Here is a 21440-nt window from a genome sequence, read left to right on the forward strand (position 1 = left end):
ATTTCAAATTCGACTAATGGGCGTTATAAATTCGATAGCTTTCAGGAAATATCGAACATTCCCATTTAGTGGATGTGTTCTGCCTAAATTATACAATGACTAACAATACAAAATCAAAGTTAGTAAAAAAATATGGGATACGTTCCAACACTATACATTTAACAATAGTATTTGAACTCGTTAAATTTAAACGTTTCGAAAAAGTTAAAGGATGGCCTGTCGCATGCATAATGTATCGTGTTGACCTACAAAACAAATACTTACCTTAATGGTATAATTATTCTAAATCTACGTGCTTAAAGCGAAGATGTTTTTCAGACATGGCCAGGAGGGCTAAAAATAAAGAAGAAACTACGCTCTTTTTTTAATGAAAAATATAAACAATCAGACTTAAACAGTTTTGTACTAAAAGTTCTGAATCAGGTGGCAAATTTCCTTGGTGCGACCATCAGTACTTGCGATTCCGCTCAAGATCTCGGACGGCTCGCCTCGATTTAGATGCGAAAAATAAGCGCCGTTAGGAACCCTGCACAAAGAAAAAAATATTCAATCAATTCAGTATGCACGCACGAAGTGTCACGGAGCAGTTTACTTTAACAATTACTACATCGTGTCTAAACTGCTCTGAGCACATCGTGTCCGTTAGTTTAGGATTAGTTTAATAATTTGTGTTATTCTGTTTTCGGAAATTGTGTTAAATGTTTTGAGCTTGAGCTAATAAGAATTTGATTTTAAAGTGGGGATCATAAAAAATCTTTATTTAAATGATATAACAAGTATCACAGTATTTATATAACTATATGTAATATAATGTACAAAAGTAGGCAATAAAAGTTGGCGATCAACACTTATATGAACATTGAGGTAAATTATACACACATCGTTAACGGTTACATAAGAGATTAGCACATTTACTTTTTACAACATTGAAAAATTGAGGTGCACAAATATATATTGGTTCAGTCAATTGGTGCTTAAAACAAAATTGCCAAAGTTTTTTTTCTCGACGGTTTTACGTGATTTGGGGTGCCAAATCCGAACAAACGATTTTTTTTCTGTGGAAAACTATAATCTTTTTCCAAAATCCAAAATTAAAATAGACCAAAGTATCAATAAAATACAGGAGTAACTTTGGTTTTTGATATTTGCGCACTGAAGTATGAATTGAACAAAAATAAATTTCCTGGAAAATATGCCCGATGGTACTCAATACAGTACGTACTTTTTTATGGGCCTTATAAAAAAATAAAGTTGATGATTTCTCCGAAGAAACGTTGTATTGAAAATCGCTGGCTTGTAAAGCTAAAATGACGCATCAGAAAAAAATAAAAACCAAATCGGCAAATTTTCTGGGACATCTTCCGAAGTAATCGGAATTTTTTTTATTTTCTTTACAGCATGATAGTAGTTCTTTAATTGTACGCATTTTTTCCCTAATTTGACCATCTTCGTATCTTCGAAGGTTTCGGAGATCCTCATGATAAGACATCCTTATCTTGGACACAGTTTGAAAAGCGCATATTTTTTTGCATTTTTAATTTAAGCCGACCCCTGCAAGGTAATAAATTCGGATTCAACACCCAAAAAAAATAAGTAAAACCGTTGAAAGAAACTGCAAAAGCACCATTTAACTGGACTATGTTGAAACTGCTATTAAAGTGTTGTGTTTTGTGTAGTTTTGTCCGTAATGTGTAATTCGCACAGAAAAGGTGCGTCAGTTTACAGCCAGTTAGTGAATTAGCGGTGGTTAGTACAGGGAGGCACTTACTGTATATGAAGACAAGTACATTAGTAGACATAAGACAGAAGCCACACACGACGGCACTGCTGCTGTTACCGCGCTAGAGAATAGCACTACAATTTGAAACCCTGCAATGCGAAAATCATTCCAGCAAAGTGTTTTGGTGTAACTTTGGTTTAATTATTAATAGTAGAAAATAAAAGGTACAATCAAAATCAAATACATCATGCTCCTAAATAAGTAACTGATCATTGGTATAACTATAGATTGAAAACTAAACATAATCACTCAACAAATACATATGGCCTGGCCTACTAAAGAGACGATAACTAAACAACAGAGGATGTTTGCGCTTTACACCACGAGAACACATAAATTTACCAAACCTACCGAACCAAACAAACAACTCCAAAAACATAACATGACTTTGAACATCCTCCACGTTCGTCATTATATTACAAACGGCACGGGCCGCGGTTAACTATTAAAAATATCTCACAGTTCGTATAAATAGCAGCTAGTTGATCCTGAGATGATGCCGCGAACGCGAGTGCAACAATTTTAATGGAGCACCTGGTGTGCGCGGTTCTTGTCTTTTTCTCTTTGGTTAATATGGCTTCGACGAATCCTTTGGCCTTTTAAGCTGCACTTTGAGCCTCTTCGTGCCGATTTGAAATCCGTTCATTGCGGTTATTGCGGCCTGGGCCGACGCCGCGTTATCAAATGACACGAAGCCAAAACACTTTGATAAATTAGTCAGTTTGTCTATGAACACCTTTGCAGAAATCACGGGCCCAAAAGGCAAAAACGTAGTAGCTAAGTCCGTATCGGTGAATTCTTGCGGAAGGTGGTATATAAATAAATTACAGCCTTCTGGACCTTTAACACCAAAATAACCTGTGTTAGTACATATTACAAACAAAAATATTATATTTACAATAAGCCATGCCACATGTACTATTATGCCGATGCCGTTTCGGCCAAATTTCGCAATACTTCCGCTAGGTGCGAAACATGGTCCAAAACGGGCTCCATTGTATTATATTAACTACACAAGCAGCAACGAATTATAGGTAAGAGTTAACATAGGTACTACATACTCAGCGACAAACCATATTATGTGTAAGCGAGAAATTTTTACTTTTACACATGGCGTTAGCGTTACACCCTTAAAATTAACCCATAACAGTCACTAGTTCCAGTGCACAACGCGCATAAAATCACCCAATGTACGATGAAATTAACATATAGGCAGCTTATACTATACAATTTCACGCCAATTACTCGTGCTCGTTCACTATAATTTAAATTAAAACAATTACGATCGAACACCCATTCATAGAAATCGGATAGAAATTCAAATCCCTCGCCAGTGGGTGGATTGTCGAAACCGGTCGAAACCCATTGAGCAAACAACGTGACTTGTCTAGTCGACGGTGTATTATTTGCAGTGAAAAGTTACGACAATTCTTTTTACTTTCGTTTACTATCAATGACCAGTTACCATTGATGCGAAAGAAAAATTCGAGAGTACCTACCGAGTTTGTGGAAACTAAAAAAAAAAACGATTTTTGTACAAAATTTTGAATTCATTTTCGACACTGACATGCAGTCTTGATCTATAAGGTGTAATTGTTTATAAAAACCACCGACGCTCGGGTGTGAACGGGAGGCGAGAGGGATGAAAGGTCACTTTATAATTTATTTTAAGTTCATCTTTTACAAAATCAATAAAACATATGTCTTCACTTCAGCGGTTTTAAATTCTAGGGAGCCTTGCTTCCAACCCTTCATTCCATGAGGCATTGGTGTTCAAGCAGCATGGTATACTAGAAACCCACACAACCAACAACACTTTTTCATGTAAACAAAAACTGCAACCCTCCGAGTAAATGGGGATCCCACCTAAAAGCCAATTTACTCAAATGAATACGTGATGTTAATATTATACTTAGATTTTACTAAGTAGCTGATCGACCCTAAGAAATAAGAATTAAAACCCTTTCTGTGCACGAAAGACATGCTATTGCATTGCTATAGAAGAACGATCCATTTTAAGGAATTACGTGATTTCATTACTGGTACTTGCCCGTTACATTTTTATGTTAGTTTCAAGGGTTACTTGTCGGTCTTCTAAACATAATAAATCAAAGAAACCAAAATTTTGGTACTTTATAAATAATTACGTTATTTTAAGTGTTGAAAAAGTACTTCATTGGCTAGTAAAAAAGATACTATTTTGAAAACTATACAGTGCGTTTGAGATATAGGGTACCGGCCCACCGCATTCTCTTATGTGATAATAATACTGATAATCTAAAAAATGGTCAAATATAATTTTGTATGCTACATCACAATCTATCCGATGGCATATTGGAATAATAATATAAAATAATGAGAAGGAGATCATGGTCGAATTAGGTATAAGAAATTGAACTGCCATGGTGCAATAAAGGAAGTAATCCACCATATTTTGAAATACAAGCTGTTTAAAGTAACTAACGTCACTGGAAGCAGGGTCTGGGTAAAACCCGGGCCCAGATCCGAACTTGGTAGGTAAAACATGGACCCGGATCTGGACTTGATTGGTAAAAGCCAGACCTGGACCCGAACCCGGCCCGAGAACTTGTGGATAAAAACCGGATCTGCATCCGAACTAAGGTACGGTCATGAATCACTTTTGTGGGTGGGAATTTTGTAGAAAGAGACTACGAGTACTAGATCTTTTGTAGTTTTATTATTTTCCGACCGTCCGTCCGTGAGAGCAAAAACTCTTTTTAACAGCCGCCGCTTGATCGAAATTTGGACTGCGGTTTGTTTACAGTTTGGGAAAGAAAGCTATTGATTTTGTTGTCCCCATCAATAGGGACAAAAGTTACAAGGATGCCTCTGTATCGGGAACGGTAAAAATGCAAAGGATTATGTTGGAGTGTCCCACCTATGCTGCTCCTCGTCGGTCATTTGGAGTTTCCAACAATCTCCAGGAGCCCCTAAATTCGAATGACTCCGCTACACTTACTGCCACAGTCCAGTACCTTAAAGCGACGAACCTAATTAATAAACTGTAAATAATTAAAATAATAATGTAGTTTTAAGGTGCTAAAAACACCTCCAAATAAATTGTCAAAAAAAAAATACACAGGCGACCTCATACAATCAGATACAACTTTCTGATTTAGGGAACGTTTTTTTTGTGAAATTCCGCTTCCGCTATAGCGTTCGCCTAAAAAAAACAATAAAACTTAATACAGCGAATAATGGTAAAAGAAATTAATTTCCCTTTTTACTAATGTAACTAATGGGGTGAACGCATTTGACGCACAGAGGGGTTAAATCCAACCGAAAAAAGAAAAAAAGGATCGTCATTATGGCTTCGATGTTTCGATTCACAAAAATATAAAAAAAAAGAACTCACCAAGTCCGGGTCCGTGTTTTACCTACAAAGTCCAGATTCGGGTCCGGGTTTTACGCAAACCTTCTGGAAGCACGTACGGAAGAAAACTTGAATGCATCAAGAGATTTTAAAATATGTTACTAAGGTTTGAGAATCGAAATAAAAAAAAATTCAGTGGGGTTTCAGATTCGCGAGGGTTCGCAAAAAGTGGAAAGCGTTAACTTTTTGTGGCATTTTAGCCCCAATGGGAAGATGTGTTTCTATGCCGACTAGAAAAGGAATTCCTTTCCATATAAATGTTCCTTTTTTAATGCTTCTTGCTGCTTCAAACATTTTCCAACCAACGTCAAAGTAAAGGTAGGTACACACCTACAGGTTTACTTGTCAAATCCGCCTGCCGGAAGTGACCTGTCAAAACGCATCTTAATCCAGACCTACAGGTTCACCGTCCATCACAGTTGATTAAAAATATTTGAGAACCGGGCAATCCACCGTGGACAACTGACAGGTTGATCCAAGAATTCCGACCCACCTACAACTTCGCAGTTACGAAAACTGACAGTTTTTACTCATCCATATTCCCTGCGACGCAGAATTGAAAAGTGCACCTGTAGGTATACCTACTTTTAGCAAATAATATCTTTCAGGCATTTTTAAGTCAATTACATTATAGATATTTTATAGCCAACCCCACAAAATTTATTTGATTAGGAACGCCATTACACTTTAGCTAGTGCCTTGTTAGTACCATCACATAACACAACATTCTGGACAATAATGGGCGCATTTCCCTAGTTAGTTGCTGCCATTTAATTATTAAGGAAGCAATTAGCTGGCATTTCATGTATAAAATTCAATGTGAAAGTGGTAAATTCAACTGGAGGAGGAGGGGGGGGGCTGCTGCATTAAAATGGCAATGCCAAATCTCCCGAATAGTTCGTTCGTAATTGTAACACAATTCCTGAAGTGTTCACTATGCGAAATACTACATTCAGGGGGAAGGTTTTTGATTCAAGAGATAAAGATTAAAAATTTAACGTGTGAGATTCAATACACTCATCAGGATTTAACATTGTGCAATCAAGGCTTGAATTCGTACCTAGTTCGAGCTTGAAGATTCGTGACTCATCTTTCAAGATTTATCATTCAAAACTCACGACATTGGACTCACGATCCAGATCATGATTAAAGAACCCAATGCAAAGACTCATTATTTAAAATCCTAGTTCCCAGGTTAAAAACTCAAGATACAATCCTACTAGACCGATAGTTTTTACAAGCAGTCACGGTTATTTAGATGGTTCTCCCTTCGGCTGTATGGGAACGATTCGCCAATTTTCTTCATAATTTGCAACATTTACTTTACACAATTCCCACCTTTTTTTGACCCTTGTCTGCTCTTTACTTTGTAAGTCTTCGACTTAAATTGGGTTCAATTTCGATTGAATGGTTCAATATCGTTCAATTGGATACAAATTTCTATTTCGCTTAATTTTGGATGGAATTCGATTAAAGTGCGTTTCAAGTCGGGTAAAGTTCGGTTCTATTTGCTCGTTAGGAATGCCGTGGTTTAGTATATCTAAAGTTAGCAATATCCATATAAATCATGCTAAGACATTTATAAGGAGGGGCAAATCCAATCGGAGGCTTCATTTTTCAGAATTCAAATTTCATTACATGTCATCTATGCAAATCCATACTTTCCCCAATATTTTTACCAACAACTAATAGTTTAAAAAGTTTCAAACTATAAACATGCGAAATATTGGAACAAAAAATATTTTCTAGGCATTCAAAATTACTAGCTATTTACATTTATATGAACATTAACACATACACACAATTAAATAAACCGAGAAATAAACTGTAGAAGATACTTCAGTACAGAGGCATTAATCCCTCCCCAAGTCCACATTCACTTAATAAAAACGGCCATTATATTTTAAAAGTATTTCCAAAATAATGAAACCTACGGGTATGTGTATAAATTTGATTGCCGTTATTTAAGGGTTGATATATTTGGATTTAATTTAATATGCAAACACTCCTAAATTGGAGTTGTCCCTCGATATTTCGTACGCCAAAGGAAAACCACTAAATTTAAATTTTATTTAAAAAAAATGAAAGTTTTGTATAAATCTATGGCGTTATTTAAAGGCCGATCTGTGTAATTCAATATCGATCATAAAATTTAAATATTTTAGTGCCCAAACACCCCTAAATTCGACTGATCCGTGCCCACTTTATATGTATACCTAAGCAAAAAGAGACTTTGCTTTAAAAATTGTTTAAAAAAAAACCCTGCACTTTCTTGAATAAGATAAGATAAGAATAAGATTAATTATTATTAATAATAATTACGAAAGTTTATCCAGGGTGCAATGTCAAATTTCGGCAGTTAGCTTAGTGTTCAATGTCAAATTTTGACGTGCAAGATCATATTTCGGCAGTTAGCCCAGGGTACGAGATTTCGGAAGTTTGCCCGGGGTACTTTAATAGTCGGTCCACTATCTTGGATGCCAATTAAAACTCGCCATCTTGGAATTTGGACCCGCCACCGCGTTATCGGTGGTTGCTGAAGACATTTTTATCGCATTTTTATGTTTTGTCCGTCTGTCCGGACCCACTTCTGCGGTTTTGAACTACTTTTAAGGGAATGGTCCTAGCGTCTTGGAATTTTGCAACAGGTAGCCTATACCTTGAAGGTGTGCCAGACGGTCATCAAATTTCGCTTTTACATGTGACAACCAATTGGTCCCAGATTTTGCATACGTATGCATTTAGCGGTAACAAGTAAAAATTTTGAAAATTTGGGGAAAATTTGGGGAGGGGTTGAACACAACACGTTCTACCCTTCATGGTATCCTAATGAAAGGTCTCATCGAAATGAATTGGGTTATACAAACTATAACTTTCCTGTGCGACTCCTTTTAGAGATAAGTAGCTGGGCAGGGATAGGGAGGAGGGGGTAGAAATTAATTTTATCTTTCATGGTATTCTAATTACAGGTCTCAAAAAAAGGAACTGTTTTCTACAAACTGACTCTGACTTTCTGACTTATTAAAACAGGCGGTTGGGGGGGGGGGGGCTGGTTTTATCATTCATGGTACTATAATCAAAGGTGTCAACTAAAGGAATTTATTTCTACCACCCCTCTACCCCTTATCGTCATCGGATATACATATTTCCTTATATCTCAACAACAGATTGTCGGAGGAGAGTACCCACAAAGAGCGATTGGGACGCCGGGAAGCAATATATCTATTGATACTGTCAAAACTTTAAGAGCGAATATCTCGAAAATGGTATGTCGGGCGTACCCACAAAAGCAAAATGATTTGTCTGGACGAGACATATCTGCTGGTGAAGTGGAAGGAAATATCTTGAAAACGAAGTGTCTCAAATAAAAGTTTTAGTATTTTATCTATACAGACTAAAAATGTAAATGTAAATTTCAATATCCTTAACATGACATCCTATATATTTTTAATTTTGAGTAGCCCTGAGTACAAATATACACTGCGCCCAAGATGGGGAAAATTTCCATTACTTTCGAAGATACGCCATAAAAACCGAAATTGACTGACTAATTTCGATTATATTATTCCTTAATTTGGCCACATCCAGAAAAATAAACAAAAACATGTAGAGCTCAAAAGGTGGCAATGCGAAAGTGTATTTTAAATTTTTTTGTATCACCAGAAAAATATAAAAAAACAAATCGGGTTTTTCTTTAGAGCGTAATAAATTTTTAATTAGACATCTTCTCTCCAATTGGACTATCGTCGTCTCTCCTATGGTTTCGGAGATGATAGACATCCTCCAAATGTTTTAAAATGTTCGCCATTGTATTTCTTGTACATATAAGGGTGCTAGCATGTTACGAGAGAAAAAAATCTCTATCAAATGACTCTAAAGAAAAAGTACAATGGTATTTTAAAAAATTCAGTTACTCACTCATTTGAATGCTGCCTTATTATGGATAAGAAAATATTAAACAACTTTTATATAGAAAAACTTATATCCAGTCGTTATATACCGAGATATTTACTATATTCCGTACATAATGGCCACGCTGTATATTTGTAATCGGGAAATCCAGGGCTACTTAAAACTATAAAAATATCCAGGGTGTCCTATTAAAAGATATTGAAAACGTATTTTGTTGGGCACTCCGTGCATATTAAATTCAATCAGTTACTACACTTTTAGTCATTAACTCATTACACATAAAATAGTAAAACATTTATTTACAGCAAAATTAATGAAAAGAAGAGGAGGTCAAAATTACTGAAAAACCCTATACAATTTCTTTCCTTTCTTTTTAGAAGGCACTTTTCGAAGAATGAAGTTAGTTTAACAAAAGTGTTATGGAATAAAGTATAAACAATTTTTAGTTGAATTATACTACAGAGTTTAATGGTAACAATAACAATTACCTAAAAATGTAGAGCAACCAAGGGTGGGGTGGGTGTCAGATCACACTTTTGGAAACATTCCTAAACATCCAATACAAAATATTGATTCAACGTTCGGTAGTTTTTAATTATACAGTTACCGCGGTGCCGCATCTCCCCCCCCCCCCCTCCAAGTGTAGCTGGCACTATTTTTGAGCTTTTGGCATCGAGAACCGTTTTGTTTAAATATCACTTTTGTGGATAACACTAATGATGGGTTTATACATCATTACCATCATTAAAAAAAATAGCGAATAGAAACAAAAGTTTACTGTGCGTCGGTAACCAACGAAACCATACACTTGTTTCTATTGGCTATCCCTTAATGATATAATGATAATGAACTAATGATAATGATTGTATAAACCCACCAAGTTACTGATTAAGTTCATTGACTTTCTATTCGATATTATTGTTAGAGTAAAGCATGTTTTAGTTAATTGTTAGTTATACTTTGGGAGATGGCACTTTATGATGACAAATGCGGCTATTATTAAGATGAAGACAAAACATACGTGAAGCTGGGCTATAGCGAAAATGTAACATAAAGAATGACAATTCCTTCAAATCCCGAAGAACTTTTCAAAGGGAATGCTTAGTCGATCGATTTATTAACGGAACGCGCACACACATTCAAAAACTTGTACAGTTTGTTACTGAAAGTACTTTCCTATTGAACGGTCCCCGCTTTTTATAGTCCCAACTACAAACTTTAAATTAAGTTTCATACACCTGAAATTATAATATAATTCGGGCCGTAATATTCTCGCAACATCTGAATATGTTTAATTGTTAAACTGAGAACTTAACTTTCCGAAACTACGGGCAAAATCCCTTGGTGCCGCATTCCTGCTATACAGAGCAAGTTTCGAAACTTTATCCCAACTCTCTACCGTTAACTCTAAAGTAGAACATGTTGCTGTTAAATTAATGTAAATTAATATAACACAAATCGAAAATGAACGATATTTCGGCCACTAAAACGCAGCATGGCTTACCGTAACTTACCTTCCATCTGCTTGCCTGCCGCCGCGACGGCCGCCGCCGCAAGTGTGGCGTTATTTAGAAACGATCCGTAATTTGTTAGTTCGGTCGATGTTGTTATACTAGGTTGAAGGCTAGTGGTAAGTCCCCTATCACCACCTACACTTTTACTAAGAATACTAGGCATACAGAGAGGGGACGATCCCCCTTGAGTCATTGCCGCAAGAGTTACTAAATTTTGAACACCGATAGGAGCCAAAAAGTTTTCGGCCAGCAGCTGCTGTTGCAAGAGCGCCGAACCACCGACGGCTTGCAAAAGCTGTAACGACGTCGTATCGCTGGGCAAAATTGTCCCGTACTGCTGCTGCTGTATTTGCGTTTGTAGCTGGGGGGTTGATTGTAAAGCGTTCCAAACGTTAGCCTGCATTTGCTGTTGCCTTTTGAGCTCCTTTTCCTTTTGCGTGTCCGCGAATTTCACTACTAAAGGCGCCGAACATCCCTCCATTGTTTGCGAATGATGGAGTCCTTTAATTGCGTTTAAAGCGGATTGTTTACTGGCAAACGTAACGAAGGCGCAACCCCGCGATTGTCCACTTGCATCGCGAAGCACCGTACACTCTTCAATGGTCCCGTGGGCGCTAAACATGGCCCTCACATCATTTTCACATAACTTCTTGCTAACCATTCCAACAAACAATTTTCTTTCTGCAAAAGAAGGAAAAATCAATCAGCACCTAATCCAACCTTTTTCATCAATAAATTTAACGTGAAAATAAATCTTTGTCATACCGCACTACGTTTTGGGTCGGAAATTTATTTATCCACTTTTCCTTTTGATATAAAAACATCAAAGAGCCTAAGAATTGCCTTCATTATAGGTACTGCACCAGGAATATATCAAAAACATATTTAATTTGTTGACTTGCCTACAATTTCCAGAACATCCACAACAAAAGATATTCCGGATTTTTTGTTTAAACGAAACGCCGTTCAAGCGATTCGTAATGACCGTGCACCACTCGAGCAACTTTTCTATAAGAAATCTCGATCTTTCAATTACTGCAAAATGTTTCTCGAGATTTAATTCGCCCCATTCGAAAAATGATCGAAATCTTTCACGAGTTACCCCTTACGTAATACGAGTGCTTTAACTTTGATAAAGAAATTTCCAACACATAGTTAAGAGGTTTGAAGAGGAACTTAAGTATACGTAGACCGAATCGTTATCGATAATTTCAACTTGACGACTTTTCTTATAGTTCTCCAGCATGGGGATTCCGTACGGAACGCTTAATGCGTTTACGAGCGCGCATTAAGAAAGTTGCAAATCGTCGAGACGTTTCATTTTCATAGTTAAATGAAAATACCCTGCATTTGAAAACTTTCCCACCTGAGACTGAATATGCTAAACCCGAGGCTAAACCGATCTGACTTATAGCCTATAGGTGATTCGCGGTATTACAACAATAATAATTAAATACTGCTTTAATAATTAGCACATTCGCTGTTAAGTACCTAAAAATTACCTAATTAAAAAGACAATTAACATCTTTAATTCAGGTGATTGGGGTTAAATTAAATCAGAATAGATTTCGGACAAGGGTAGATGGAAGCACTGTTGCGTAAATACTTCCACATTGCAATTTTAATTGTTATTTAACACAAAGCGATTAACCGAAACACCAAAAATTATTACGGGACATCCTGTATATGAGAATATTTTAAGTTATGAAGTAAATCTTGGGGGATATTTACCAATAAGTTGGTTTATTTTACTTGAATTTGTATATCCGTATTTTTTTCCTTTTAGAATTGTTTTAAATGTTATTCCTTTTGTATATTATTCAATTTAGATAAAGTAGACACATCTAGTTGTTTGTGATAAGGCGTTTTGTTGTTACGTGAAATCTAATTAACGCAGTATTTCCTTAAATGATTCTCTTCTTATTAAAAGTCAATAGTTTCTACCGTTCACCGAAAATTTGTCACCTTTTTCGCCAAGCTTTTTTAGATTTCCTATTTTAATTGACGACCGCCTGCACGCGAGGTAACATGTCCAAATAAACTTTGTAAGTTTTTCTTTCTTATAGGTATTTTGTTTTGATTTTCTTTGTTTCGGAATAAATTTTTGTTATTGTCAATCAATTAATCGTGTGGGTGTGTTTATTCGAATCCATTGTGCGACTCGATAGTTTTCATACTTTTCTTGTTGGGTGTTAATAAAAATTTGTGTAGTTAATTCTTTCGAATTTCGGAAGTTGATCGAGGCTACCGAGTCTCCCAAAATATTATTTTAAGAATGAATTTTAGGCAAACTGGATAGGAGGCTACGAAGAATTTGTTAGAAAGATGAAAAATAACTCGAGAGCCAAGGGAAACCGCTTAGGGAAAGTATGAAGAAAACATTAGAAGGATTTAAGGACATTTTAACAGGAACTGTAGATCAAGTAGAAGAAAACTTGAGGGGAAGATTCGATGTAAGTAACAATGGATTTTTGAAAGAAAATGGGATGTAGAGATTTGAAAAAGCTTTAGAGAAGCTTGAAGAAAACTATGAATTGACGAACATTTCCTAACTATTGGAACCAAGTGTACAGGCACGAAGCGGAAAACACAAACCTTTTGAAGCTAAAACAGTTGAAAACCATCATGCATTATCTGGTAGGCCGAATTGAGATAATAGAAACGTGTACTTTTGCAAGAGCAAAACCGTGAATTTTTGTTGTAGGAGCGAATTATTCGAGCGCGAATTGTACAACCCGTGCGAGTGTACCAATCGGCCATATTTTCAATTTTCCAGGAAATTTGTGTGATAGGTGTCCCTGGACGATTAGGACGTTGTGTGCAGGTACACCATTCTGTTGAAACCAACAGTTTCCAACTTGTGGCGTATCTTAGAAAGTAGTAGGAAAATCTGGTTTTATTTACCCTTTTTAATTGCGCAACTTTTTCGTAATTCGACGGTTTCCAAAATCCACATGATAGACATCCTTATCTTGAACACAGTGGAAAAGTGCCTAATTTCTCCATAAGTAATAATGATTAATAAAAAAAATTAAAGGATACGGAAAGTTTTCCCGAGTAATTTGATTTTTTACCTAAAGGAATACAAAAAGGCTTGGTAAAATTGAATTTTTGAAATAAATAATTTTTCGCAGTGTCAAAATTAATTCCAAAAACGCCTAATTTTTGCATAAAAACATTGTCAATAGAGAAATTCGAGATTACGTAGAGTTTTTCACGGCACAAAATTCCAATGGTGCAAAACTGTGCATAATTGGAGCCTAACTTTTGTTATGAACAAATCATTTAAAAAAATACCAAAGTGTTGAATTTCACAATTGGTGCCTAATTTCAAAAAAAAAGAATCAGCTATTAAAACGTCCACGGCAGCGTAAAGTTATCGAGTCCATATAATTTTTGAAAGAACTATGTTCCATAGGGTCCCAAATTTTCATTTCATAATTAGTAAAGAAAATCCGTAAGTTTTGATCGAGCTAAATTGATTTTTAGAATACCTGTTAGAGCGGAAAATTTTCTCCCATAGGCATAAGTACCTAATTTTTACATATGAATAATTACACACTCGGGGAACCCTGAAATTGGCTTGTATAAGGCGCAGAATGTCATAGAAAAACGAATAATTAGTTATTGTACTATAAAAGCTCGTTTCGACTATACAGCCATCATCATGCACCAATCCAGAAAGATGCGAATATATGAACAATAAAATGACGTAGCATGATAAAGCTGTGGTTGTAAGGGTTAATTAAATTTCTCCCCGAGTATAAATCCAGACCCGGTCGGTGTCCAATTTTTAAATTGGTTCTCCGGATGCTTTGCGTGCGACATCCTATACGTATGTAATACACGAGGTTTGGGAAAACGCTCAGATGTGCTCAACAAATCACTGGATACCTAAAATTATTGCCCATTTCTATAAAAGCATAATAGTTTGGCGCAGCTCATTTCACAAGATTTCTTTGGAAAGCAACGAATTTATTTGATATTTATGAGACAAATAAAATGGATTGAATAGAAAAAGAAAGCAGCGTTTCGGGCTTATATTTACTGATGCTATACATAGTTGGAGCTCACGTAAATAAATTTTGTTTGCTTTTCATATTTTTGGTACAGTAGATGGAACAGAAGAGATTTAAGGAACATTATGGCTACATAAGGAATATTGATGGCAACGTCTGTATGTTGTTTTCCATTTCACTATAAAACAAAATCTAAAGCGTGATTAATAAATGAAAGGCTATTCCATACTTCTACTTCAAGAAAAATACAGAGTACCATTTATTACAAATACAGTGGTCATTATTTAAAAAAGTTCTGGGAAGCAGGCATAATAAGACACCTTTAGTCATTGTAATAATTAAACTCGATCCTTAACCGCATAATTTGCACATAATGGGTGTTCAATGACACTACCAGTAGATAATTATGGATCAGTCGTAATTGATAATATTACACTAACGTAATTTCGATCACAGACACACTGAGAAACTAAAACCTGACAATTAACACTCTAACACTCCCGGGAAGGAGGGAAAAGGGTTTCAGGGAGGTTTTAATTTTTTCTTTTTATCGTTAATCGCTAATATAATTGTACCATAGTGTAAGAATAGATACACTATGATTGTACCTAGTTAAAATATCATATTCTTACATCAAACTATGCGTTTTATATTCCAAACAAATAAATCAAACTACATAGGGTATAGCGGAGAAGTAAATGGCCCGTATGAATAAAAGGGAGCATATGCTTATACTTGCAAACTTCAAAATAAATACTCGTAAGTGCCCCTTCATACTGGTCTGTTTAGCAGCGCTGCACTGCGTCCTGTCCTGCTGCTCAGCAGCACTGCTAAGTCGCCCATGCTCAGCAGCGCTGCTAAGTCTCCCAGTGTGAAGGAGCACTTACGAGTATTTACTTTGAATTTTGAAAGTATAAGCATATGCTCCCTTTTATTCATATGGGCAATTGTGTCGCGGAAGCTAAAGTTTGGCAAAAAGAAGAAATTGATTTCTCTTAATTTAAGAAATTATCTGTGCCGGATAAAAAGGAGAACGGAACGTTACACTAAATTTCTGTGTTTAGTTGTTGAAATAAATAGTATTCAGTCAAGGACGTATTAATTAAACGCGCAGTTTTGAAATTGATTGATCGGTACAAAGGTTCTATTGTTTATGTAAAGTGCGAAATTACACCTGCGCGTATGTTAAAATAAAACTAAAAGTATTGACCTTCTAATTTCGAGTTTGTAACGAGAGTGAACTAATTTCCAGCACGCGCACTGGAAAGACATCCACGTGTCTTGTATTATTATAACAATGTAAATGTAGAGAAACATTTAAAACCTTGATAAAACTCGTTGATCTAATAATAATTAAGGTGACGAAAAGAAGTCTTGACAGCACAGTGTTGTCAGGTCACAGAGAAAGTATCATTGACAAAATTTTAAGGTATGTTTAAGGTCTAAAACCAAAATGTAGTATGTAAGTATGGTCAATTTACTGGGAAATGCATAACACTTTCCGTTTCATAAGGTGAAACAGTATCCGTGCATCGCGACAGTTTCGGTAGTACAAAGAACCATTGTTGAAACTGCTGTGCAAACGTTTATTGTAGTGAACCTTTAAAAGGGCTGGAACTCGGTCAACTCCTGGTTGTAAAAAGATTTTAATATCCGCATCAGAATAAACCACTAAGCCCCAGTTCCACCAACAAAATTAAGCCTTGCTTAAAGGATTGAATATCCAGAGTTGGATATTCAATGCTTAAAGTTAAGTCGAACTTAAAATCTATGGCAACGATTATTGAGACAATCGTTGCTACGGTATTTAAGTTATGCTTAACTTTAAGGGATACTTTATTTTGACGGTGGTCTTAGGGCCACTAAGAAGACTAAAAGTGTAAACGATTACTTAGTGAAGGGTCCTCCAACTCGTAATAATATAAGAAAGTGTGTTCAATTGTTAGTCAAAATCATTAACCCTAAAAGGTTGTATTAAATGAAATTGTGGTTTGCTCGCAACTTCTAAAATACAAGGATATACCAGAACTAGTAAGTTCCTTAGGGGTCTTGGCACATGATGAATTGAACTAAAATATTTTCAAGATGGTGCCGCTTCCGCAAATATCGGAAGTAGCCATCAACTTTGTTATTTTGAATAGGGACCTTTGATACTCCATAGTTGGCCCTTTGTTTCAAGGGTTCCGTCGATATTCAAGTTTTTATGTCAAAAATTGAATTTGCATGAGTTATTTTAAAAATTGATTATTCGAAAACGGCTAAACTTTTAAATTTTTTAATTTCCGAAACTCCACCCCCCATTTTCGTCACTGTTGTTTTCCTTTTTCCGAGACTTTTAATTTAATACAAAATGTCAAAGGCTGCTTCAAACGGTTTCCGTGATATTCCATGTTTTAGTTACTTCTTGTAGCAAATTAAGCCACTTGATGTTATTCTTTTGTTTTCATTGTGATACAAAAAAGAAAGCCTGAGATAGACTCTGAAGAAGAAGAAGAAATAACTGTACTGGCTTATTTTGCTGGAAATCCAACTGCATCGTTATATTATATTATATATTCATTTTAAGTGATGTGATTTGGTCTGATGAGGCAAAATTCACTAAAAATGGTACGTACAATCGCCATAATTCTCATTTTTGGTCTGATAGAAATCCGGAAGTGACACGGGAAGTGCACCATCAAATAACAAGGTTAAATGTTTTTTGTGTCTCAAAAAGAAATCGAATGTTATGTTACTCATTTCACAATGAAAATTTGAATGCGAAAAAGTATTTGGATAGTCTGCAAAATGTCTTAGGCGCCGTGCTCGAAAATATTCCATTCGAAGAATTGGCCAGTGCCTTTTACCAACAAGATGGGGCGCCAGCTCATAATGAACTGGATCTTACGCCCCTAGACTTTATCTTTGGGGAATAATTAAATATATGGTTTATTATGCTACACCATCAACAACAAAAAGCCGATATGGAGAGACGAGTTAGAGATGCTTTCAATTCATTAACACCTCAACAGAACCAAAGGGCAACTCATGGAAATGTGATAAAAAGGCTAGAAACATGTTTAACCCAAGAGGGAGGAATATTTGAACACATTTTAAAACCTCAAATGTAGATATTTGATACTTTTGTTACTTTTATTTGATATCTTTTCGAGTTTCTTCATTAAAGCCGTAAATTTAAACTTTGTCGTGAATTTTATTTTGAACGATTCTTCATTGTATTGTTTTGTCTTTTCATAGGACTCTTCTAATACTCTGAAATTAAAATAAAGGGTCAACGTATCGTTGTACTCCAAATTCAACGTAGAACTTGAAAATGTAGAACAAATAGGGGGTCCCTATTTAAAATAACAAAGTTGACGGCTGCTTCCGGTATTTGCGGAGTGGCACCATCTTGAAAATAATTTAGTTCAATTCATCATGTGCCAACTCCCTTAAGGGAGTTATTAGTGTAGTTTCATTTTCAATAGCTCTCCATATCTTTCTATGTGACGCTCGTCACGATGACCCTATATAGTCTATATAGAGACCGTGTGGTCATACGGTGATGTTATTTTCTATTGGTAGTTAGATCCGCCATGTTTTGGCAACCCCTATTTATACCGGCCGCACCGTCACTTTACCGGCCGCATTTGTGACATTTCTAATGTCTATAATGACTCCTAGATTGACATTAATCAACAGTTTTATATACAAATTGAAATGTTACTCGTATATTAAAATACGATTTAGGGTAAAATTTAATACAAAACTCGTCAGTAAAATGACATTACTTGACTCGGAAATTAAAGTACTCTCGCCAGTAATGTGCCATATTTTCCTTTACTTTTATGTAAATAACTATTAGGTTACCGGCAATCTGTATAATTACCTTCATGAAATATATTCGCGGACTCGCAGAATAATGAACATACCAAGTAACTGAACATAAACGGGATATTATAAAAATAATTTAAAAAAGATTCATGATCCGGAATATTAGGGTATGTTGGGGAGGGCGTCTCCATCTTCATAGGCATGTGTAGGCTACCATTTGTATAATTCAGGTATTTTATGACAATACCTAGGGAATGTGTGCAATCCGAGCCTGTTTAAGTTTAGCGGAAATATTCATAATGGATGGTCATTGTGATAAATTTGGGATTGGGATTTTCTTTTAAAACTTAGAAGAAGGGAAACTACTTCTGCCACCGGGAGGGGCTATATAAAACTTTTTGCTTCGCTTAATTATGCACATTCCCTAGGTATTGTATAGAATAATACCTAAATTATACAAACTGCCGGTAACGTATACAATAACTGTTCTTAATTTGATTTTGTTTCAATGTATAACATAACAAGTGGCAACATGTTTTTTTCTTGCAATTAGCAACAATATTAGGTATATTGTTCACTCACAGTGGTAAATTTTTATCGAGCTCGATATGCTTGTGTAAACTGTAAATGGAGCAGGGTGTCTTTCGTCTGAAAAATAAAATTTCGGGCATGTCAGTGCTGTTTATACGAAGCGAAAGAAAATTATAACAGAACTGTAATTCAATTTTACTCCCTCATACGAGCGTAATTTTTCTAAATAAAAAAGCTTCCCTGGAATTTGGTTGTGAAATAAAAGGAATAACAAATGAAGATACACAAACGAAACGTTCCCGTGTACACACAGAAATATGTAGAGCGCTGCGCAAACAAAAAAAAAATACTTGAAAGGAGTCCCTTTTCCATACATTTCAGCCGAATAACGCAAAGCAATCAGAATTTATGCGTACAAATAGGCATACAATGGCATGCCTGAAAGTCCCACAAGTTCCATCTTAGGGAGTCTATTTGGAAAACGGCGTTTGTGCACAAGCCAAATTTCGTGTTTAGGGAGTCTCGCAGTAATAATAGCCCTTGGAAATGATGTACGGGTAAAATGTCGACTCAACGTTAGATAATCCTCAACGGTTATGACATAATTTTGTTTACCCACTGCGGTGGATATTACTCACCCTTTCTGACTAAATAAAGAATGCGCTTTCGATAAATCGATAACTCTTGGAAAAAGTGCAGGTGTTTTATCGGTGTGTAATAATCACCCATTGTTTATTAATTATTGCTGGCGTCACGCTCTTAATGAACAAATTGTTTGGAATATTAACTGCTTACTAATTGATATCGTCAATGGAGGCATGTAGTAAGTACCCTGTATGGATAGATTTACACTCAGACAGTAAAAATGTTCTAAATGAAAAACTAAGCACCGTTTTGAGCGCTTTCTGTTTCTTCGTCGTGTAATTTTTAAACAGAGGGACCAACCTGTACCTCGTATAGGTAGATATGTTAAATACTCGTGTACTATATAATTGCCCGGAATTACGGAATTTACACAATGTTTGGAAAACATGAAAGAGCAACTTTTTAGATGTGGACTCTTTCCATTTACGGCACAAAATATAAAATTTGAATTTAAAACATGGTTAACATCAACTTGTGATTCCCCAGTTATCTCATCACAAGAAATCATCAAGAATTGCATAAGTTTATTACATGTTTTGAAGAACGCAATCCAGAAAAAATGCAAGTTTTTCATTCTTCCAGTCCAATATGGGAAGGAACACTTGAAGACTTGTTTGTTTAATTTCTGGTGGTCGCTAAAGCAGAAAACCGCCATCATGCAACTTACAGGATGAAGCTGATTTGGCTTATTCAAATTTCATGGACAAATTTTTTTATAACACAAGAAATATTAAATCTCGAAGCTCCGACCGACCGACCGACCGACCTCGAAGGTAACTCGACCCAATAATAAACCTTCTGATAAAACCAAGGAGGTAATTCAAGATGACGAACAAAATATTCCAACGCCATCAAGAAAGTACTTTGCTGGAGGACACGACCTGAAAAAAGTTTGTACGTAAACTGAAGGAGAACATCAGAACAATGGTAAGAATATCAAAAAAAAAACTTACATAAAATCGTAACGAACAAAAAGCGCAAAAAAGAAGATTTTTGGAGTTTTTGAAAAATACAAAAACATAGAAAGAGACGATGAAGTAAAAACTGATGCGGTAAAAGAAAACAATAGTACAGTCCATCTCGTGTGCTTTCAGACCATATGATAGAAATTACATTTTTTTCCGGAACTTGTAGTCAATATTGATGAAGAATTTAGGGTAAAAGAAGATGTGCTTAGCTATCAGGAATAATGTCATATTGAAAAAAAAAACCAATTAGTCAACAAGAAGGAAGACGATGAAATGAAACAATTTAAAGAATTAGATGGTCCAGGAATATCTATATACCTAAATATTTATCCTTTTTACACATTTTGGGTGATAATATACTATGCGGTCAAAAATGAGTTGCTGTCATGTCACCTTTGGAATTTTTGTTTACATGGTAAATCGTACTTCGATTCGACCGTTGCTCATTTTTGATCGCCTGGCAGAGCTGGGCAGAATACTTTCAAAAAGTATTTGAATACTAAATAGTAAATACTTTACAGAAATCAAAGGTATTACTAAATACTTTTACGTCCAGCACAAGCGAACACTAGATACAAATACATTGAAAAGTATTCAAATACTTTAAAAAATAAGTTTTCAAATACTTTAGAATGTATTCGAATACTTTCAAAAGTATTTTAATATAATCAAAGGTATTCGAATACTATAAAAAGTATTCGAATACTTTGAAAAGTATTCGAATACAGTAAAAAATATTCAATGAATATACTTGTCACTCAAATACGTTAAAAATTTAAAATAGTATACTAGATAAAAGTTAAAAAATCAAGATATACTTTGTATGGGGTTAGCTTTTTTTATATTTCTATTGTTATATACAAA

General features: G+C 35.5%; 1 protein-coding gene across 5 annotated transcripts; it reads right to left on the bottom strand.

The window, feature by feature from the left end:
• Nucleotides 1-351: 351 nt before the first annotated feature.
• LOC116175569 (CUGBP Elav-like family member 1) lies at nt 352-11287 on the bottom strand. Of its 5 annotated transcripts, none has more exons than XR_004146333.1 (3): nt 10601-11287; nt 2241-2620; nt 380-526 (listed from the first exon to the last, which is right to left on the bottom strand). XR_004146333.1 is itself a non-coding variant. In XM_031493748.1 (2 exons), exons 1-2 carry the CDS (start codon nt 11259-11261, stop codon nt 406-408), a joined length of 792 nt encoding a protein of 263 aa, XP_031349608.1. In that variant the 5' UTR covers nt 11262-11287; the 3' UTR covers nt 352-405. The 5 variants fall into 5 exon arrangements, 2 of the variants coding, with proteins under 2 accessions (XP_031349608.1, XP_031349607.1); XR_004146332.1 differs by having other exon boundaries at nt 396-526; nt 2132-2620; XR_004146331.1 differs by lacking the exon at nt 380-526 and adding an exon at nt 562-1869 and having other exon boundaries at nt 2132-2620.
• Nucleotides 11288-21440: the final 10153 nt, after the last annotated feature.

This window comes from Photinus pyralis, unplaced genomic scaffold, assembly GCF_008802855.1.
Source record: "Photinus pyralis isolate 1611_PpyrPB1 unplaced genomic scaffold, Ppyr1.3 Ppyr1.4_LG7, whole genome shotgun sequence".
NCBI lineage: Eukaryota > Metazoa > Arthropoda > Insecta > Coleoptera > Lampyridae > Photinus > Photinus pyralis.

Coding starts and splice junctions, on each gene's coding strand:
- LOC116175569 (XM_031493747.1), bottom strand. CDS start 11,261: ATGGTTAGCAAGAAGTTATGTGAAAATGATGTGAGGGCCATGTTTAGC. Junction 2,621..10,600: donor GGCAGGCAAGCAGATGGAAG/GTAAGTTACGGT, acceptor TTGGTGTTAAAG/GTCCAGAAGGCTGTAATTTA.